The sequence below is a fragment of the Microcaecilia unicolor genome, chromosome 2, assembly GCF_901765095.1.
Source record: "Microcaecilia unicolor chromosome 2, aMicUni1.1, whole genome shotgun sequence".
NCBI classification, from domain to species: domain Eukaryota; kingdom Metazoa; phylum Chordata; class Amphibia; order Gymnophiona; family Siphonopidae; genus Microcaecilia; species Microcaecilia unicolor.
This window is the reverse complement of record NC_044032.1, coordinates 262,283,012-262,305,325: the sequence shown is the minus strand read 5'-3', so window position 1 is coordinate 262,305,325 and position 22,314 is coordinate 262,283,012. Positions and strand designations below refer to the sequence as shown.

The window sequence follows — 22,314 nt, the reverse complement described above, 5'->3', positions numbered from 1 at the left end:
ATTGCATTACAAGTGTGTTCCAATAATCTAATTACATCCATGTTCAACCTGGTCATTTATAATTTTTGCTTTCATAATGTGCCTATCTAACCTCCCCCCCTCCCACCTCCCACCCACCCTCCACCCTGCAAGCTTACCCATTCAGAATTCTACTGCGAGCCATGGGAGTCAAGGTATCCCAGAACAATAACCAACATTGTAATAGTCGATCTCCTTTCGGGGATGCTAAGTCATTTATTTCCCTACGTTCTAGAGCTCCTAGGGAGATCATAAGGGATCGCCACCGTGGCATGGAAGGGGGTTCCGATGAAATCCAATTCAATAAAATCGTTTTCTTTCCCATAGCAGTCGCCCTGCGTAGGAACGGTAACATACCCCTCCTTCGGTTCCCTCTCACCTTATATTTGTCAAATAAAAGGGTAGGTAAGGGGCACCACTGCAACCCCCAGATACTCGAGACGAATGCACAAAGCTGTGTCCAGAAGACACGGACCTGGGGGCACAACCAGAACATATGTCCCAAATGCGCCCCAGTTCCCGCACACTTAGGGCAGTCATCCAAAGGTCTTAAGGCAGCTCTAAACGCTCTATGTGGCGAAATATACATTCTCATGTTAAATTTATATTGGGATTCCTGCAGTGTCACCTCTCTAAAGGTCTTATACCCCATTGCCAAATTAGCCTGTACCATCACTCCAGTAATAGAACAGCCCAAGTCTCTAGTCCAGGCCCCAGCAATCTGATCATATGATATCTCCGGGCAAAGCTCTTTGAGTTTAAAATGATAGAATTTTAGAGGAACCGAAAGCTGCGCCTCCAAATCTAGCAAATCTGTAATTTGTCTTCGTCTCTGCGAGGTCAACGACGCTCGGGGGAGGGAGGCAATGTAATGGCTCAATTGCAAGTAGGAAAGGGTAGCCTGTGCTGGAAGTCCAACATTCTCACACAAATCCTTGAAGGACTTACATTTGCCTTCTTTTGTTAATACTTGAAACAGGAATATTATCCCCCCCTCCCTCCATGTCTGAAAAGTCTCAGTATCCGTGCCCACTGAAAAATCTACGTTGCCACCAATCGGTAGGAAGGGGGAAGAGTGGCACTCGAACCCTCCAGCTCTGCCCAGCCATCGCCATGCACGTCTCAGCGGCGTGAAAAGAGGAGCATATCCTTTGGCGGTGGGTGCTTTGCCAACTGGTGCATGCAACCAATAGCTAAAGTGATATTTGCTCACTAGTTTAGTTTCAGGAATGGGAAAGGAAAAAAAGGATGTGCCCCTAAACCAATCCGTAAGATGTCTCATGCAACCCGCCACTGACATACGTTGAATGCTGTGTACACCCAATCCTCCCTTTTGTATTGGAAGGTATGTTTGTTGTAGTGTAGCCCTGGGTCTTTTCCCATTCCATAGATATCTAGCTAGTAATCTGTGTAGTTTCCGCTCGTCTTTATATAAGAAGAATAGAGATAGCACCTGGACCACATATAGCCATTTCGGAACCAGGACCATATTGTACAGAGCTGCACGCCCCCACAAGGACAGGGGAAGGCGCTGCCACATTTCTAAAGTGTGTTGAGTCTCTTTCCACAAGGGGGCTAAGTTGATTTTATAAAGTTGCGTGAGCGATGTTGGCAATCTGATCCCCAAGTAGACCAAGTAATCAGCGGTCCACTTCAACGGGAACCTTCCCTCCCAGCGCTCCCGCACGGAGAGAGGTATTGGTAGCACCTCGGACTTCTGTGAATTAAGTTGGAACCCCGAGTAATATCCGAATTCTGCTATGTGGTCTAAAGCTATTGTCAACGATGTCTGAGGTTGTGTCAGTACTAGAAGAATGTCATCTGCATAAGCCAATACTTTAACATGAAGCTGTGGTAGCTGAACTCCCTCCACCTCTGGGTCTTTTATAATATTGCGCAGCAGGGGCTCCAAGTATATCAAAAACAGAAGTGGGGACAGGGGGCAACCCTGTCTCGTGCCCCGTCTTACCAAAAAACGTGGAGAACACATTCCATTCACTAAGACTCTGGCTCCAGGATCCGTATATAGTGTATCAATTGCATGCAAATACCACCCGGACAACCCTATGTATTTAAGTGTTTGAAAGAGATAGTCCCAATTCACTTGGTCAAATGCTTTAGTAGCGTCCAGGCCTGCCAACATTAAGGGATGACCCGTGGCTTCCGCATACGCCACTGCCATCAGGGCCCTACGGACATTGAGACCTGGGTGTCTCCCCCGCACGAATCCCACCTGATGGTCCCCTACTAAAGCCGGGAGATGTATAGCCAGCCTGTCAGCAAGGACTTTAGCTAAAATTTTGACATCTACATTGAGAAGAGATATTGGCCTGTAAGACCCTGGCAAGTCGGGTGGTTTACCCGGTTTCGGGATGAGAACAATTAAGGCTTCATTCGAATCCCTGGGCAGTCTCCCCACTCCCACAGCTGCTTCAAGGTGAAGTGTCAGGGGAACACTCAGTTGGGTCGACAATAATTTATAGTATTCTGTAGAGAAACCATCCAGGCCCGGAGATTTTCCCAAGGACAAACCCTTGATCGTTTGTTGAATCTCTCGGGCCTGGAGGGGAGCATTCAACTGATCCCGGACCACCTGTGGCAGTACCGGGAGGCCCGCGTCTCTCAAATAATCATCCAATTTTGGTCCCCCCTGCTGCGCCTCCGGTTGGTATACTCGGGAAAAATAATCTCTGAATATGGTCAATATATCCTTAGGACAAGATTTACGGGAACCATCAGGTGCCAACACCGTAGAAATAAATGTCTTCTCCGACCAGGCCTTTGCAACTTTAGCTAGTAATTTCCCAGGTCTATTACCATATTTGAAATAGTGATATTTACGGCCAAAAGCTTGCCTCTTGGCCCGTTCGTGGAGTAGTGAGTCTAGGGCCACCTGTGCCGCAATCACATTGTCATAATTGGTCTGGGTTCTACATCGTATGTGCGCCCGTTTAGCTTGTTGGTATTTACGCTCCAGTAAAATTATGCCTTGGGAGATCTTTTTATTTCTTGCGCTTAAGTATCCGATGATTTCCCCTCTCATAACTGCTTTAGAAGTTTCCCAGAACAATGTCGGGTTGTCTTTGTGGGCTACGTTATCAGATTCAAACAGTTTCCATTTTTGTACTAGGAAATTGCCAAAGTCTCCATCCCCCGCTAAGTAGGATGGGAACCTCCATGACTTAAATCTGTCTACATTTTGTCCCAGTGCTATATCAGCCCAGACTGGAGTATGATCTGATATCGCCATTGTTGCCATATCTGTCTTAACTACCCGAGAAAAAAGCGATGTGGAAACTAAAATGTAGTCTATACGGGACCAGGTTTTGTGGGCCTTCGACAGATGGGTATAGTCCCGCCTTTGCGGGAATAGTAACCTCCAGGGATCTACTAAGTCCATTAACTTACAGAGATAAGGTAATCCTTTACTGCGGGGTAGTGCTCTCCATGCCCCGACCGTCGAGCGGTCGAGGTCCGGGTCAAGCACTTGGTTAAAATCTCCCGCCACAATCCAAGGGGCCGTATCGTATTTGAGACCCAGATTTATCAATGTCTGGAAAAACTCTGCATCATAACCGTTTGGCCCATAAACAACACATAGGTAGTATTCCTGTCCCATAATATTGAGATGAAGTAGGACGTATCTTCCCTTAGGGTCTTTCCCTATTAATTTAGAAGTGCATGGGAGCCCTTTCCTAATCAATATCGCCACTCCTCCCCGTCTAGCCCCGGAGGAGGAGTAATAACACTCCCCCACCCATTGCTGGCGCAGCTTTCGGTGTTCCTCGTCTGAGAGTTTGGTCTCTTGTAGGCATACTATGGAAGCCTTTAGGCGGTTCAAGTGTGTTAAAATTTTTGATCTCTTAATTGGAGAGGTAATCCCCGCCACATTCCAGGTCACTAATCTTAAATGTTCAGTCAAAGCAATCTTCTAACTTCGTCAAAGTAACATATAGCAAACCTAACTTAACGCCCCGGTTGCCCAGCCTCAACCAAAGGCTCCTTATATCAACCAACACACAATCATACCATGGTTTACCCAAGCCCACAGCTCTTCTTTGTGTCCCTTCATCAATCTGCTCGCTTCTGCTTCCATTCCCTCCCTCTCCCTCCCCCTTCCCCTGTATCTCCCCCCCTTGTCCTCCCCCCCATCTTCCCCCCACTAACTATCTGGCCTGTCTTACCAATCTCACTGCGTTCAGTGAGTGTAGCAGGCAGAGGTCTAGATGCTATAGGAGCCCTACCCTTCTTTCATATCAAAATAAATGTATCATAGTTAGTGTCTCACATAGCCCAGAAAGCCACCAAGATCACACCGTCAGGTATTCGAACAGCTTTCCGCTCCAGTCCATTCCTGAGCCATTCCGCCATAAGTCTCTGGTCTACCATCTTGTTCACCCAGCCATTCGGTCTCACTCTTTTTCACAGTCAATTTTCGCCGTTAGCAGCCCAACAAAAACTTTCTAGAACTCAAGCAAAGTAGCAATCCAACCGGCAACTGCCAACTAAGAACTCCATCAACATATTGTGTGGTTAAACCATCTGTGGAATATAATGGCAATCCCCCCAATGTCAGGTCTGGTGATGATTCAACCACTCCGCTACAGCATCTGGTTCAGTATAAGTTGTCCAGGTTCCATTCGCCAAGATTTTCAAGGTTGCTGGATATTGCAGGGTGAATTTGAACTTTTTTTCCACTAGACAGGTGCAAACCGTGGAAAAAGCGCGGCGTTGTGCTGCCAAAGCCGCAGAGTAATCCTGAAAGATACGTATTAAGGTTCCATCATATTTTGTAGTTTCCCTGCAGCTTTTATACTGTCGCAATATTGCCGCTTTTTGGGCATAACAGTGAAATTTTGCTATCACCACTCTGGGCCTCGATTCTCTTGTCGGCCTAGGTCCTACACGATGTGCACGTTCAATTCGGATCGTACGGCCTTCTCCAGCCTCCGGGAAATGTGCCTGAAGCCATGTTTCCAATGTGCGTTTTAAGTCTTTATCTGCCAAGGATTCTGCAAATCCCACAAAGCGGAGATTATCGCGGCGCGAGCGATTTTCCAAATCTTCTACTCGCTGCACATTCTCCTGGACCAGGCGTTGTAGTCTTTCTATCTCTCCCGAGCTATTTTGTTGACCATCTTCCACCTCCGCAACCCGGGCCTCCAGCTCCCCAGTCCGACGTGAAAGTTCTGTCGTGAGCGCCGACAGCCCCGTTATCTGGGCAGAAAGCTGATCAAACTGGGGGGCCAATGCGCCCACCACTGCTTCTGTAAGTTCTAGCAACGTGAAATCAGAGGCCGGGCGGGAGGGTGAATTCGCCGGCGAGGCGGCCGCCATCTTGGATTCGCCAAGTCTCGGTTTCTCCTCTTTTTTCTTCGTGTTTTTTGCGGTTTGCGCCATCGCCGATCGCGTTAAATATTTGTCCATATACTGGGAGAGCGTGTGCGCCTTAGATTCTCTACTTTCCGGGGTCGGAGACGTCTTTAAAGGTTCGAATTTCGGGCAGGGCTCCCAGCAGCCGAAAATTCACTTCCTTCCCAGCTCACAGCATCACGTGACCCCCGCAATAAAACATTTTAAGACAGCATAGAGTGTAAGCACTTTTCACAGAGACAGCTTTGTTTGATTAATGAATATCACAACTCTCTTTTGGATGTTTGCTGCTTTTTAACACTTCCTAGATCTTGCCTACAAAAGACCCCTGAAGCAGGTTCTCTCAAGCTGAAACACGGTCCCGTGTTGGGTCCTTTTTTTCCATAATAAAGTACATCCTTGAGAATCTGTCAAGTGTTGAAAGACTTATCTATTTGACCTTACTACTTGACTGCTTTTGCAGACTTCGTAAGGTTTTCTTTGTTACTCCACTTCGGTGGTTTATTTGCTCTCGTAAGCAAAGGTGGAACATATAGTGTAACAGGTGTTAGAAAGTTGCACGCAAAGTTAGAAAGCTGCATGAATATTATCTCAGCTAGGGTAAGAGTAGATTCCTGCTACAGTGCGTGCAGCCAGTGTTGGACCTTACCAGCTTAGTTACTACTCTGTTTAAAAGCCTTTATTGATAGCTTCCTTGTCATCATCGGATGAATCCAGCAACTTGTGGGTTATGATCATCTACCAGTAGGTGGAGATAGAGTTCAGGGTTCTCTATCATATAGGACGGTATGCTCCTCAGTTCTTCAGTATATCTCTATCTCCAGCAGGCAGTGGACGGTCTCTTGCAAGCTCCTGGTCTCATCGTGGGCCATTACTCCTGTTCTATCTAGGCTGGTTCAGTTGAGCTAGGGTTGATTAGGCTGCTGAAGTGCCTTCTCTAGGGGGTTACACCTGGTGTTACTGGGTCCCCCTCACCCTTCTCCCTCCTGCCGCATTTTTTATTCCCCCCTTTTCTCATACTAAAAAAAAAAAGGGGGGGGGGGGTAGTGACCAGCAGTTCAGTGGCTCTACTCGAGGTCAGCTATGCTGCTGCATCTGGAGGAACTTGGCTTTGGCAGTTTAGTTCAGCCTCTGGTTTACTGTGAATATGCCTTTAAATTTTTATTAGCTGCATCGCAGTACTGGTTTCTCCTGGGGGACTGATGGTGACGGAGGCTGTTAAATGCTGTTTGTGAAACACAGAACAGTGTCAGGGCAGTGCGGCACTTGCTTGGTAATGGAGCTTCCAGTTTCGGCACCGGAGGTTGCAGGGCCATTAGGTTCCTGCGGAGGGGAAGTTTGGCAATAAGCACATTGGCGACTGCCTCAAGCTCTTCATCTTCGCCGGCACCCACAACCATTTTGGATCCCTGCAGCACGGTTTCTGTGGATCAGAGCGTCTCTTTTGGGGGGGGGGGCTCTTCACGGTGCAGGTACTCACTTTCTAACAGCTGCTTCCCTTGCCACCGGGTCTCAGGCAGCTTCTCAGACACCCCTTTCACTGGAGTTTGTTTTACTGATGCATTAAGCATTTCTGCTGAAGAGGTCTCCCCCAGTCACTGAGTTCCCTCTTATTTGTCAGGATCCAAATTTGTCATCTAAAAGGACAAATGGACGCTGTCAGAACTGGAGGCGGTCTCCCTCTTCTCCTGCGCCCTCTGAATGGTAACCTGCAGCTGCATCTGTGATTCCTGATTTGCTGGAGGAGGGGAGTTTGTTGCCTGATGAGTCTGACTCCACGGTGTCTCTGGCCTTTCATAAGGAGGAGTTGCCCTCATTCATTTGTAAAGCTCTGGTGGTCCTGAATATCTTGGCTTCTGACTCTCAGCCAGTGGCGGCGACATCTAATCCTAAGATGGCTTGCACAAAGAGCCCCCCCCCCCCCCCCCCCCAAGGCTTTTTCAGTGCATGAGACCATGCAGGAGCTGATAATCAGCACAGTAGGCCACTCCAGGTACCAACTTGAGAGTGGCAAGAGCTATGGTACACCTGAATCCTGTCTGAGGAATTGGATTGCTTCAGATTGCCTAAGTTGGATGCCTTAGTGGTTGTGATAAAGAAAACTACTCTGCTGATTGAATGAGGTATAGCTCTTAAGGACATTGGGATAGGAAGCTTGAGTCGTCTTTGAAGCTCTCCTTTGAGATCTCTGCGCTTTCTCTGCAGGTGGCAATCTGCAGTTCTTGTATGTCTAGGACTTGCTTCAGCTGAACTCAGCAGGTGGCAGAAGCTCTCTCTAGTTCAGAGGTGTCCGAGGCAGTGGAATTCCCGGCTATGGAAATGGGGTTGGCCTATCTGGCTGACTCCCTGTATGATCTTATCTGACCCTCAGCCAAGCAGATGGTGTGGACGGTCACAGCTAGATGTTTACTCTGGCACCGCCACTGGTAGTGGATGCAGAATCCAAGCAGTGCCTTACTAAGTTCCCTTTCCGAAGGAAACTTCTGTTTGGGGAGGATTGGAGAAGTCAGGCCCGCTGAAGGATTCTTGGCACTACCGGCTGGGCTGTTTGTCAACAGTTGAGGCTCAGATATCAACCTAAGCAGCCTTTTCGTGGGGACAAGTGAGCCACAACCTAATCCGCTCGGTGCTTTCCAGCCGCTCACTCCTCTCAATGATGGGGAGCTGGCCCACTCTTCAGAGGAAGTGATTTGAGGACGCCTGGCGAGTTTTTACGAGGAGTGGGCCAAGAATACACCAGACCAATGGGTCTTGGAGCTTTTCAGAGAAGGTTAGAAATTAGAGTTCTCCTCTCCTGTGTAAGATTTTTTTTTTCCCTTGGAATCCTTGTGCAAGGCTGTAGACAAAAGGGATGCCATTCTCTCTACCCTTCAGTATTTGCAGGAGTTGGGAGTGGTGATTCCAGTCCCCTCCTCTGAACAATGTGGACGGCGCTGTTCCATCTATTTTTTGGTCCCAAAGAAAGGAGGCTCCTATCTCCTAGTCTTGGGCCTGAAATGATTGTCCTGCGAGTCCAGAATTTTCACAGGGAGACCCTTCAGTCAGTGATAGCAGCAGTATGACCAGGGGGAATTCATAATGTTACTGGATCTAAGGGAAGTATAACTTGGTGTGTCCATCTAGGCTTTGCATCAACACTTCTGTGCTTTTCTATTCTGGGACAGCACTTCCAGTTCCAAGTGATGCCCTTTGGGTTGGCTACAGTTCCATGGACACTCTCCAAGGTCATGATGGTGGTGGTAGCAGCAGAATGAATGGATCAGAGTGCACCCGTGTTTGGATGACAGGTTAATTTTAGACCTCCTCTATGCAAGAGAGTCATCGGGCCACCTTTGGAGTAATTCAGCTGTTGTGGTTTCTGGGGTGGGTAGTCATTCTGGTCAAAAGTCAGTTGATTCTGTCTCAAACTTTGGAGTATCTGGGGGTGTGTTGACAGGGCAAAGTTTTTATGCCAGATAGTGGTGGACAAGCTGCAGTCGCAAATCCACAGTCTGTTGCAGAACCTTCAGCCTCATACGTGGGATTATGTGCAGGTCCTGGGCTCCACGGTGGCGTGTCTCAAAATAGTTCCCTGGGCCAGAGCTCACATGCACCTGCTACAGCAGTCTCTTCTTTCCCGGTGATTCCCCTGTCACATGACTATGGTCTTTGTCCTGGACCTAGTAGACCAGGTACAGCATGCTGTGCTAGCTGCATCTAGACCATCTTCATCTGGGGTGCTCCTGTCTGTACCTTTCTGGGTGTTGGTAGTAACCGATGCAAGTTTGTCAGGATGTAGAGCTCCCTGTCTCCATTGCTGGAACATGACAAAAGCCCATTGACTTATAAGCCATCTGGAACTGAGGGCGGTCCATAGACACTTCTGGCATTTCAGCCTCTTCTGGAAGGGAAGCTGGTCCACGTTTTTTTTTTCGGACAGTCTCCTGACGGTGTCTGTCTTTGACCTGGGCACACACAGCACTGAGATGGTAGAGGAGGCTTGCCTGTTGATGGTTTGGGCGGAGTCTCATCTACAACTGTTGTCAGCCGCTTACATTGTGGGGGAGCTCCATGATCTGAGCAGGAACACCCTGGACCCAGGAGAATGGGCGTTGTCCCAGGAAGCTTTCTGGTCGGTCATAAGAGCGTGGGGTATGCAGTCATTAGATCTAATGACTTCCTGTCACAACTCAAAAGTTCCCAGATTCTTCAACAGAAGAAGTGTGGTTCAGAGGGGATAGATGCTCTTCTGCAGGAATGGCTGTTACTGAAATTTCTCTATATTTTTCCCCTGTGGCCAATGATAGGTTGGGTGCTCCACAAAATCCTCCATTTTGATTGTGCTGGATTGGCCCAGTAGGCCGTGGTATATGGATCTGGTCCATCTCCTAGTGATTGAGCCTCTCTGGCTTCCTTCTTCTTGGGGATTGCTGGTTCAAGTGCCCATTCAGTTGATCTTACAGCCTTTCTCTTGAGAGGTTGAAGTTGAGAAGGAAAGGCTACTCAGAGGAGGAAGAGGTTAACCTCTAAAGCATATGCTCGAGTCTGGCGAGTGTCTGAAGCTTGATATTAGGAAAGTGTGTTGTCTCCATTTTAGTCTTCCTTGCCTCAGATTTTTGCCTACTTGCCAGAGGTTTGGCCTTGAATTCCCTGAAGGTGCAGGTGGCAGCTTTGGCTTGTTCCTGGGGATATATTCAAGATTCCTCCCTGACATTGTACGTCTTTTTGAAAGGGGTTAATTGTCTTCCACCCCCTCTGTGTTGTTATCCTGCATGAAATCTTTAATCAGGTCCTTAGGTTGCTACAGGGAGCGCCCTTTGATCCCATTCGTAAGGCTACGCTCAAGGAGCTCAACTTGAAGTTTGTCTTTTTGGTAGCAATATCTTAAGCGCATAGGGTGTCGGCGCTGTCTGTAGAGAACCCTTTCTTTGTTTCACGGAGGCCAGTGTTTCTGTTTGTATGGTACCATCCTTACTAAAGTGGTCTCTTCATTTCACATGAATCGGCCCTGGTTTCATTTGTCCTTTTAGGAGAGAAGACTGAGAGAGACTTTGACTTGTTGCATCTACTTGACACCTAGCTGGTGCTCCTGCAGTACCTTCAGGTCACCAGTGAGTTCAGAGGTCAGATCTGTTTGTGCTGTTGTCAGGATTGAATCGTGGTGGTGTGGCCTCTAAACTGACTATTGGTGACTTAAGGAGGCCGTTGCTTTGGCTTATATTCTTTCAGGTAAACACCCTCCACTGGTTATGAGAGCCCATTCGAGCAGAGTGCTGTCGACATCTTGAGCAGATTCTCAGGCATTTTCTCTCGAGGAAATCTGCTGGTTCGCTACTTGGTCCTCAATGCACACCTTTGCAAAGCATTATTGCCAGGATTTCTTGGCACAGTCCAAAGTGTCTTTTTTGGGCATCAGTGCTCGCTGCAGGAGTTTCTGGTTCCTGCCCTGTTTGAGGACTGCTTTGCTACATCTCACAAGTTACTGGATTCATCTGCTTTTGATGAGGAACGTAAAATTGTCTTATCTGATTTTCTTTCCTTTAGTCACAGTAGCTGAATCAAGGATCCCATTATGTGTCTCTCTGGCTCTTGTTACTCTCTTGCTTCAGGTTCAAGTTTCTGTTTACAGTTGCTTATATTGGTTGGGTTCAGTTTATCAGGGAATTGTTTGTTTGGGTCCTGTGAGGAAGGAGGTATTGGGATATGTTGATCCTTCTTTGAGACATATTGATGAACTGAGGAGCATACTGTCCTATATGACAGAGCTCAGTGTGCTCTATCGCCACCTGCTGGTAGATGGTCATAATCCATAAGTTGCTGAATTCATCTGCTGTAACTAAAGGGAAGGAAATTATCAAGTAAAACATAAATTTACTTTATCCTTTAAGGGCAACTCATGTAGGTTATCAAACAAAGAGTTCTAGGAGGAACTGAACAATTAAGCCCAGTGGCCTAACTTGAAACACTGTTCCAGGGAGGTGATAGCTTGTGAGGGTTCCGGTGAAAGCATGTGTGGTACTGTTGCTGTAGGAGCATTGTATGATGGTCATTATCAGTTTGTGTGCAGGAATAACGTACATACATTTTCTCCACAAAATAGCTCCTCCACCTCAGCATATTATGGTTATGGTTGCCAGGGATTCCATAGGGTTTCTCCATCTCCTGTAGGTGTTGCTAGGGGAGTGGGGATCTGCTTATTTAGCTCCCCAGAAAATGCTGTAGTTCTGATGGTTAGCTGCTTTACAAGCCCAGCTCCCTTGGGAATTGCCAGACTGCTGCACGTCTTGGGACTGAGAGAGGCTTCTGCCTCGCTGTAGACAAATTGGTCCCCCATCAAGTCTGAGTTCTGGGATAGATGCTTTTGAAGGGTGAATATCACCATCCAAATTGAGCTGAGCCCAAAAAGGGTAGGTTCTGGCTCTGGTAAGGGGGTATGTTAAGTTCCTCTTTCAACAGAAAACGAATCCACAATATCAGTATCTCTGGTAACATCCAATGACATATACACACAAACCAGGACTTGTAGCCACCAACTCAAAGAGAGTGCTTGAACTGTTTCAAGCACTCTTTGGGTTGGTGGCTACAAGTCCTGGCTTGTGTGTATAAGTTCCTCTTCCAGGCAGATGAGAAATTAAATGAGTAGTCCCCAGCTTTCTGCTTCTCGCTCGGTGCCATTTTTTACTTAAATCTGATTGTGTGCTTGTATGGATTCAGGCCTTGCTCTGAGCATGCCCCTTCTGCACAGTATTTTGTTTACTTTGTCAAACTAAGCAGGTTGGTCAGACCAAGCGCTTGTCAAGGGCTGGAGTTCCATGCATGTGCATATGTATTTGCATAGTTTATTCCTTCCTCTCCTGCTCTATTAGGCTTCTAGTAACTTCCCTGTCTGGCCGTGCTCCTCCTTTATAAACCTTCAGACTCAAGAAAAATGTCAGGAAGTATTTTTTCACAGAGAGAGTAGTGGATGCTTGGAATGCCCTCCCGCGGGAGGTGGTGGAAATGAAAACGGTAACAGAATTCAAACACGCATGGGACAAACATAAAGGAATCCTGTTCAGAAGGAATGGATCCTAAGGAGCTTAGCTGAGATTGGGTGGCAGAGCCGGAGGCGGGGATAGTGCTGGGCAGACTTTTACGGTCTGTGCCAGAGCCGGTGGTGGGAGGAGGGGCTGGTGGTTGGGAGGCGGGGATAGTGCTGGGCAGACTTACACAGTCTGTGCCTTGAAAAGGACAGGTACAAATCAAGGTAAGGTATACACACAAAGTAGCACATATGAGTTTATCTTGTTGGGCAGACTGGATGGGCGATGCAGGTCTTTTTCTGCCGTCATCTGCTATGTTCCTATGTTTCATGTGCAGCTCCCCATCAGAATTTTTAATTTTCCCTTCTGCTTCCAGTCCAGTTTAGCCAGAGGTGGAGAGGCATAGACCTTGCCTCCCTGAATTTAGATCGTGTGTTTGCAAGTATGCAGTTGGCTAGATTCCCCATCCCTCCACTTCTCCCCACTAATGCTGGAGGACTGTAAGCACTGCAGGATCCATAGGCCCGGTAGGAGGAACAGAAGTTGGATTTTCCAAGCTGGAATTGCGTGTTCAGTTCTGCTTAACTGCTTTTGGAATGATGCCAAAAAAGGGTTTGTTTTTTTGAGGTGGGGGGTCAGGAGAGATGCAGATGTGTGGTTTGTCATTAATTTGTCCTGGGTAATTTTTGTGCCTGAAGCTCTTTTCTTACTTTAACCCCTCATGATAGATGCTTTTCGTGAAATCCATAAGTACAATATCAGTGAACAGGTGAACCTGCAGAACAACCCTGTGGCTGTAGAGCATCTTCACATGAAACTCTTCCGGGCCCAGCGCAACCTGTACATTGCTGGCTTTTCCCTGCTGCTGTCTTTGTGAGTACTTTCCTCCTTTCTTGGGATTGCTTTGTCATTTTTGCATCAGGGAGCATGTAGAACTTTACCTTCATCACATCCGCTCCTTTTGGAGCTTCCCAAGTGAGTGAGGCTATGGTGTGCACAGTCACATGTATTTGCCTCTTGTGACCTGTTAGTGGAGCGTCGGGGGAAAAAAATTCTTGGTGCTTTGTACAGTCAAGAATTTTAAGCCTTATATTGGGGGTGGGGAGATTTAAGTTAGTGCTGTTGCTGTGATATATGCTTTACATCTATAATTGACAGTAACATCAGTAATGTTGCTAGGAAGCTGGTTCCATGGTTTGCTCACTAGGTGGTGCTCTCAGAACATAATTTTTAGCAATACGTCAGTGGTTCTCAAACCTGGTCCTGGAGGCACCCCAACCAGTCAGTTTTTGGGATATCCACAATGAATATTCATGAGAGATATTTGTATGCACTGCATCCACTACATGAACATCTCTCATGAATATTCATTGAGGATATCCCAGAAACCCAAACCTGACTGGCTGGGGTCCCTCCAGGGTCAGGTTTGGGAACCACTGAAGTATGTGTTTTCTTAGTCACTTTTTTGATCTGTTTTAGTTTACACTAATTTAATATTTGTTGACTTGAGTGCATGTGCTAAATCAGAACAGAAAAAGTTTAAAAAACAAAACACAAACTTGCTTGTATACCGTAATACTTTTTACTTTCATATACAGAGTTAGCTGTCTGTCATTTGATGCCTCAAACTAAATTAGCCTGGGGTAAAGTTGGGTGCTGTGGTTTCAGTGGAATCCCTTGGCAAGGGGAGTAGCTTTATTCTGTAATCCCTGGAGAGTGCAGCTGTATGTGGAGGGTTCATTGTCTCTCTAGGGAGCCCAGCCGTCCCACTCTGTTCAGACGTTTGCCTCGTGTCAGGCAGCCAGCTGCTGCTGCCCTGCAAGCATCCTGCCTGTTTACAGAACCTTGGCGCACACATACGCCTAGTGAACATTTAATTTATTGGGATTTATTAAATGCCTTTCTGAACAGATTCACCCAAGGCAGTATACAGCATGTCCAGTTTAACTTGCATATGCAGCCTTGTGCCCCTTTAGTGGCTGTGGAGCTACCCCACTTTAAGACAATACATGCACACCCCTTGTGCAGAAGAGTAGCATGTTCAGTTCTCGAGAGCCACGATGGAGGTGGCCAGGCATGCAAGTCTGTGTCATGCATATTCATTATGGATATTCTTAAAGCCGGACTGATCCCCCAGGATTCCATTGGCTGCTTTATGGGATTGGTACATGATGTATTGAAATTTGGAAGTTGGGGGAGAGTGAGCTGGGTTAATGTCTGACTCTGTATGTGGTTTCTAACAAAGCATGAGTATCTGAGCCTCCATTCTAATCCCTGACTCTGTTGCAAGCTGTGTGAGGACTTGGGGGAGTCATTCATTTTCTATCCCTTTGCAGTCCCCCCTCACTGTTTGTTTCAGTTTTAATCACTGGCTCTGGCACTGATTTTGTAACATTAACTGATGTGCAGTTTGTGTGAACATATGTCCCAGGGAGTTGGTGACAAATAAAAGCCACATACATTGAAGTGACATGCTTTCCCATCTGTCCACAATGGCACAAAACAAACCACAACAATTTAATAACCGTGGTGTATTTCTACATAAGGACATAAGAATAGCTGTACTAGGGCAGACTGATGGTCCATCTAGCTTAGTATCCTTCTTCCAGCAGTGGCCAGTCCAGATCACAAGTACCTGGCAAAAACCCAAATAGTAGCAACATTCCATGCTACCAATCCCAGGTTAAGCAGTGTGTTTCCCCATGTCTTTCTCAATAGCAGACTATGGACTTTTCCTCTAGGAATTTGTCCAAAGCTTTTTAAAACCCAGATACGCCAACTGCTGTTATCACATCCTTTCGTAATGAGTTCCAAAGCTTAACAATTCATTCAATGAAAAACTATTTCCTCTTTATTCGTTAAGTATTTCCGTGTAACTTCATGGAGTGCCCGCTCGTCTTTGTACTTTTTGAAAGAATGAACAATTGATTCATGCCTACCTGTTCTACACCACTCAGTATTTTGTAAACCTATCTTCTCCGAGGACAAGCAGGCTGCTTGTTCTCACTGATGGGTGACGTCCACGGCAGCCCCTCCAATCGGAAACTTAACTAGCAAAGTCCTTTGCTAGTCCTCGCGCGCCCGCGCGCACCGCGCATGCGCGGCCGTCTTCCCGCCCGAAACCGGCTCGAGCCGGCCAGTCTTCTTTTGTCCGCACTCGGTATGGTCGTATTTTCGCCGTGTCGAGCCCCGGAAAGTCGACCTCGCGCGTCCAAATTGTTTTGAGCGTGTTTTTTCTTCGGAAAAGCTTTTGCTTAAGTCGGGAAGTGCTCCGGAAACCCTCCACCGGGTTTCGTGTCTATCCTCACCGTACTTCCAGCTTTTTGCCCCGGTAAGTTTTCTTTCGTCGTCGGGGTAGGCCTCTTTTCGGCCTCGGTCGAGATTTTCTCCCTCAAAAGTTTTGGTGCTCTTTTTCCGTCATTTCGGATTTTGATTTCGCCGGCGTGATTTTTCCGCCCATGACATCGAAGCCTTCCAGCGGCTTCAAGAAGTGCACCCAGTGCGCCCGGGTTATCTCGCTCACTGATCGACACTCGTCGTGTCTTCAGTGTCTGGGGGCCGAGCACCGCCCTCAGAACTGCAGTCTGTGTTCCCTGCTTCAGAGGCGGACTCAGGTAGCGAGACTAGCCCAGTGGAACGTGTTGTTCTCGGGCTCTTCGTCGGCATCGGCACCGGGATCTTCGAGTGCATCGACGTCGTCAGCGTCCAGACCATCTTCCTCGGCCGCCCCTGCATCGAGTGCATCGAGGCATCGGGCCTCTGCATCGGCGCCGAGACATCGGATAGCTGCATCGACGTCGGTGGTACCGGGACCTCGTCTGCTGATGTCGTCGGACGGTGGTGCATCGTCAGGAGTGCAGGTGAGGGCTGTCCATTCCCCTGCTGGTGGCGGTGAGCCTTCGGGTGGGTCTCCTCCTACCCTGAGGGCTCCTGCAGTACAGCCCCCCCGAGACCGACCTCCTTCGGTCTCGGCCCCGAGGAAGCGACGGATGGATTCTACGTCCTCCTCGTCGGTGCCGGGGAGCTCCGGTGACATGCTTCGGAAGAAATCGAAGAAGCATCGACACCGGTCTCCTCCCCGTGTCGGCACCGAGAGCTCTGGGTCGCCGAGGGATTCGGCACCCAGCAGGCATCGGCACCGAGAGGACCGCTCACCCTCTGTTCAAGAGGTGTCGATGCGCTCCACTCTGGACAGCCCGGAACAGCCTCCTCGCCCGGAACAGGTTCTGACGTCGACGCCTGCATCGACCTCTCAGCCTTTTTCTGCAGCCACTCTGAACGAGAGCCTCCGGGCCGTTCTCCCAGAGATTCTGGGAGAGCTGTTGCGCCCTACCCCTCCGGTACCGGCGGTGCTTGCGCCTCCGGTACCGTCGAGCGTGGCGCCGGCTGGCCCATCGCCCAGGTTGAGGTCCCCGACGTCGGTACCGCGTGCGGTGCCGACCGCGGCCACCTCCCAGGAGGGCTCCCCGACTACGTCGGCGGAGGGAGCTTCGCCGATGCGGGCCAGGGAGTCTACCTCTCGACGCCCCCATCGTGGACGTGGCTCCACGGAGTCGAGCAGGGCGAGGTTGCAGACACAGGTCCGTGAACTTGTGTCTGACACCGAGGGTGAGGCCTCGTGGGAGGAAGAGGAAGATCCCAGATATTTCTCTGACGAGGAGTCTGAGGGTCTTCCATCTGATCCCACTCCCTCTCCTGAGAGACAGCTTTCTCCTCCCGAGAGTCTGTCTTTTGCCTCCTTTGTCCGGGAGATGTCTACGGCCATCCCCTTCCCGGTGGTTGTGGAGGACGAGCCCAGGGCTGAAATGTTTGAGCTCCTGGACTATCCTTCTCCACCTAAGGAAGCGTCCACTGTTCCCTTGCACCATGTCCTGAAAAAGACATTGCTTGCGAACTGGACCAAGCCATTAACTAATCCCCACATTCCCAAGAAGATCGAGTCCCAGTACCGGATCCATGGGGACCCAGAGCTGATGCGCACTCAGTTGCCTCATGACTCTGGAGTTGTGGATTTGGCCCTAAAGAAGGCTAAGAGTTCTAGGGAACATGCTTCGGCGCCCCCGGGCAAGGACGCTAGAACCTTAGACTCCTTTGGGAGGAAGGCCTACCATTCCTCTATGCTCGTGTCCAAGATCCAGTCTTACCAGCTCTACACGAGCATACACATGCGGAACAATGTGCGGCAGTTGGCGGGCTTGGTTGATGCTCTTCCCCCTGAGCAAGCCAAGCCTTTTCAGGAGGTGGTCAGGCAGCTGAAGGCGTGCAGAAAATTCCTGGCCAGAGGAGTTTATGACACTTTTGATGTTGCGTCCAGGGCCGCTGCTCAAGGTGTGGTGATGCGCAGGCTCTCATGGCTGCGTGCCGCCGACCTGGAGAATAGAATCCAGCAGCGGATTGCGGACTCGCCTTGCCGTGCGGACAATATTTTTGGTGAAAAAGTCGAACAGCTGGTAGAGTCTCTCCACCAGCGGGACACCGCATTCGACAAATTCGCCCGCCGGCAGCCTTCAGCTTCTACCTCTACAGGTAGACGATTTTTCGGGGGAAGGAAGACTGTTCCCTACTCTTCTGGCAAGCGTAGGTACAATCCTCCTTCCCGACAGCCTGCGGCCCAGGCTAAGCCCCAGCGCGCTCGCTCTCGTCAGCAGCGTGCGACTCAGCAAGGCCCCGCGGCTCCCCAGCAAAAGCAAGGGGCGAGCTTTTGACTGGCTCCAGCAGAGCATAGCCGACATCCAAGTGTCCGTGCCGGGCGACCTGCCAGTCGGAGGGAGGTTGAAAGCTTTTCACCAAAGGTGGCCTCTCATAACCTCCGATCAGTGGGTTCTGCAAATAGTCCGGCAGGGGTACACCCTCAATTTGACCTCAAAACCTCCAAATTGTCCACCGGGAGCTCAGTCTTACAGCTTCCAGCACAAGCAGGTACTTGCAGAGGAACTCTCCGCCCTTCTCAGCGCCAATGCGGTCGAGCCCGTGCCATCCGGGCAAGAAGGGCTGGGATTCTATTCCAGGTACTTCCTTGTGGAAAAGAAAACAGGGGGGATGCGTCCCATCCTAGACCTAAGGGCCCTGAACAAATATCTCGAAAAAGAAAAGTTCAGGATGCTTTCCCTGGGCACCCTTCTCCCCATGATTCAGCAAAACGACTGGCTATGCTCTCTGGACTTGAAGGATGCCTACACACACATCCCGATACTGCCAGCTCACAGACAGTATCTGCGATTTCAGTTGGGCACACGCCACTTCCAGTACTGTGTGCTACCCTTTGGGCTCGCCTCTGCGCCCAGGGTGTTCACCAAGTGCCTAGCTGTGGTAGCAGCGGCGCTTCGCAGGCTGGGGGTGCACGTGTTCCCATATCTCGACGATTGGCTGGTGAAGAACACATCCGAGGCAGGAGCCCTGCAGTCCATGCAGATGACTATTCGCCTACTGGAGCTACTGGGGTTTGTGATAAATTATCCAAAGTCCCATCTTCTTCCAGTGCAGAGACTCGAATTCATAGGAGCTCTGCTGGATTCTCGGACGGCTCGCGCCTATCTCCCAGAGACGAGAGCCAACAACTTGTTGTCCCTCGTCTCGCGGGTGCGAGCGTCCCAGCAGATCACAGCTCGGCAGATGTTGAGATTGCTGGGCCACATGGCCTCCACAGTTCATGTGACTCCCATGGCCCGCCTTCACATGAGATCTGCTCAATGGACCCTAGCCTCCCAGTGGTATCAGGCCGCTGGGGGTCTGGAGGACGTGATCCACCTGTCCACGAGTTTTCTCGAATCCCTGTATTGGTGGACCATTTGCTCCAATTTGACTCTGGGACGTCCCTTCCAAATCCCTCAGCCACGGAAAGTACTGACTACGGATGCGTCCCTCCTGGGATGGGGAGCTCATGTCGATGGGCTTCACACCCAAGGAAGCTGGTCCCTCCAGGAACGCGGTCTACAGATCAATCTCCTGGAGTTACGAGCGATCTGGAACGCTCTGAAGGCTTTCAGAGATCGGCTGTCCCACCAAATTATCCAAATTCAGACAGACAACCAGGTTGCCATGTACTATGTCAACAAGCAGGGGGGCACCGGATCTCGCCCCCTGTGTCAGGAAGCCGTCAGCATGTGGCTCTGGGCTCGCCGTCAAGGCATGGTGCTCCAAGCCACATATCTGGCAGGCGTAAACAACAGTCTGGCCGACAGGTTGAGCAGGATTATGCAACCTCACGAGTGGTCGCTCAACTCCCGAGTGGTGCGCCAGATCTTCCAAGCGTGGGGCACCCCCTTGGTGGATCTCTTCGCATCTCGAGTGAACCACAAAGTCCCTCAGTTCTGTTCCAGGCTTCAGGCCAACGGCAGACTGGCATCGGATGCCTTCCTCCTGGATTGGGGGGAAGGCCTGCTGTATGCTTATCCTCCCATACCTCTGGTGGGGAAGACTTTGTTGAAACTCAAACAAGACCGAGGCACCATGATTCTGATTGCTCCTTTTTGGCCACGTCAGATCTGGTTCCCTCTTCTTCTGGAGTTATCCTCCGAAGAACCGTGGAGATTGGAGTGTTTTCCGACCCTCATCACGCAGGACGAAGGGGCTCTTCTGCATCCCAACCTCCAGTCTCTGGCTCTCACGGCCTGGATGTTGAGGGCGTAGACTTTGCCTCTTTGGGTCTGTCAGAGGGTGTCTCCCGCATCTTGCTTGCTTCCAGGAAAGACTCCACTAAGAGAAGTTACTTCTTTCATTGGAGGAGGTTTGCCGTCTGGTGTGACAGCAAGGCCCTAGATCCTCGCTCTTGTCCTACACAGACCCTGCTTGAATACCTTCTGCACTTGTCTGAGTCTGGTCTTAAGACCAACTCCGTAAGGGTTCACCTTAGTGCAATCAGTGCATACCATTACCAAGTGGAAGGTAAGCCGATCTCAGGACAGCCTTTAGTTGTTCGCTTCATGAGAGGTTTGCTTTTGTCAAAGCCCCCTGTCAAACCTCCTACAGTGTCATGGGATCTCAATGTCGTTCTCACCCAGCTGATGAAACCTCCTTTTGAGCCACTGAATTCCTGCCATCCGAAGTACTTGACCTGGAAGGTCATTTTCTTGGTGGCAGTTACTTCGGCTCGTAGAGTCAGTGAGCTTCAGGCCCTGGTAGCCCAGGCCCCTTACACCAAATTTCATCACAACAGAGTAGTCCTCCGCACTCACCCTAAGTTTCTGCCAAAGGTCGTGTCGGAGTTCCATCTGAACCAGTCAATTGTCTTGCCAACATTCTTTCCCCGTCCTCATTCCTGCCCTGCTGAACGTCAGTTGCACACATTGGACTGCAAGAGAGCATTGGCCTTCTACCTGGAGCGGACACAGCCCCACAGACAGTCCGCCCAATTGTTTGTTTCTTTTGATCCCAATAGGAGGGGAGTGGCTGTGGGGAAACGCACCATATCCAATTGGCTAGCAGATTGCATTTCCTTCACTTACGCCCAGGCGGGGCTGGCTCTTGAGGGTCATGTCACGGCTCATAATGTTAGAGCCATGGCTGCGTCGGTAGCCCACTTGAAGTCAGCCTCCATTGAAGAAATTTGCAAAGCTGCGACGTGGTCATCTGTCCACACATTCACATCTCATTACTGCCTGCAGCAGGATACCCGACGCGACAGTCGGTTCGGGCAGTCAGTTCTTCAGAACCTGTTTGGGCTTTAGGATCCAACTCCACCCCCCGAGGGCCCTGTTTGTTCTGTTCCAGGCTGCACTCTCAGTTAGTTGGTAAATTTTTTAGGTCAATCTCAGTTATGTCCTCGCCGTTGCGAGGCCCAATTGACCTTGGTTGTTGTTTTGAGTGAGCCTGGGGGCTAGGGATACCCCATCAGTGAGAACAAGCAGCCTGCTTGTCCTCGGAGAAAGCGAATGCTACATACCTGTAGAAGGTATTCTCCGAGGACAGCAGGCTGATTGTTCTCACAAACCCGCCCGCCTCCCCTTTGGAGTTGTGTCTTCCCTTGAAGTGTATTGTCTTGCTACATACCGGACTGGCCGGCTCGAGCCGGTTTCGGGCGGGAAGACGGCCGCGCATGCGCGGTGCGCGCAGGCGCGCGAGGACTAGCAAAGGACTTTGCTAGTGAAGTTTCCGATTGGAGGGGCTGCCGTGGACGTCACCCATCAGTGAGAACAATCAGCCTGCTGTCCTCGGAGAATACCTTCTACAGGTATGTAGCATTCGCTATATCTCCTCCTCCCCACCCCCTCCCAATTCTTCTTTCCTCCTCTGTCTCAAATCCTGTGTTTCTGGATGGTTCAAATGTTCACAGTCCAAGGAAATGTTGAGTACATCATCTGAAGAATACCGCCCCCCCCCCCCCCCCCCCAAACCTCAAAGTCCAATGCTTTTCAAGCCTATATTCCCACAGACTTTAGTAATGATTGCCATTGCTCTTGAATTCACTCATATATCATGTCCAGTTGTGAGCTGTTCCATTAATACTAAATAATGTAATCCACCCGACCATGCACTCATTGGAGGAGCTTCCACCTGGCGCCGCTGTGCACCTCTGGCATATAGCTGCCATGAGATAAATACCAATTTCCCAACCCCCAATACTGCTCCACCCACCTTATAGAACCCCAGCAAAATTATTTTCACAGACTAAACTATCTTTCACCCTCTTGTAGCCTCTGTGCACCGAGTAATGTTTTTCCAAGTCTCTGATTAGTACATAAGTGTTGCCATACTGGGACAGACCGAAGGTCCATCAAGCCCAGCATCCTGTTTCCAACAGTGGCCAATCCAGGTCGCAAGTACCTGGCAAGGTCCCAAAACAGAACAATACATTTTATGCTGCTTATCCCTGAAATAAGCAATGGATTTTCCCCATGATCATTTTAATAATGGCTTGTGGACTTTTCCTTTAGGAAGCTATCCAAACCTTTTTTTAAACCCCGCTAAGCTAACTTCTTTTACC

The 22,314-nt window shown here is 49.5% G+C and overlaps 1 protein-coding gene across 2 annotated transcripts in view; it reads left to right on the top strand.

The window, feature by feature from the left end:
* The window catches only part of BCAP31 (B cell receptor associated protein 31), a 49,896-nt gene that overhangs the window by 7,644 nt on the left and 19,938 nt on the right, over positions 1-22,314 (top strand). For both annotated transcript variants that reach the window (XM_030194075.1, XM_030194076.1), the window contains exon 4: positions 13,121-13,265. In XM_030194075.1, the coding sequence (XP_030049935.1) occupies positions 13,121-13,265 (145 nt within the window). The remainder of the gene's footprint in view (positions 1-13,120; positions 13,266-22,314) is intronic.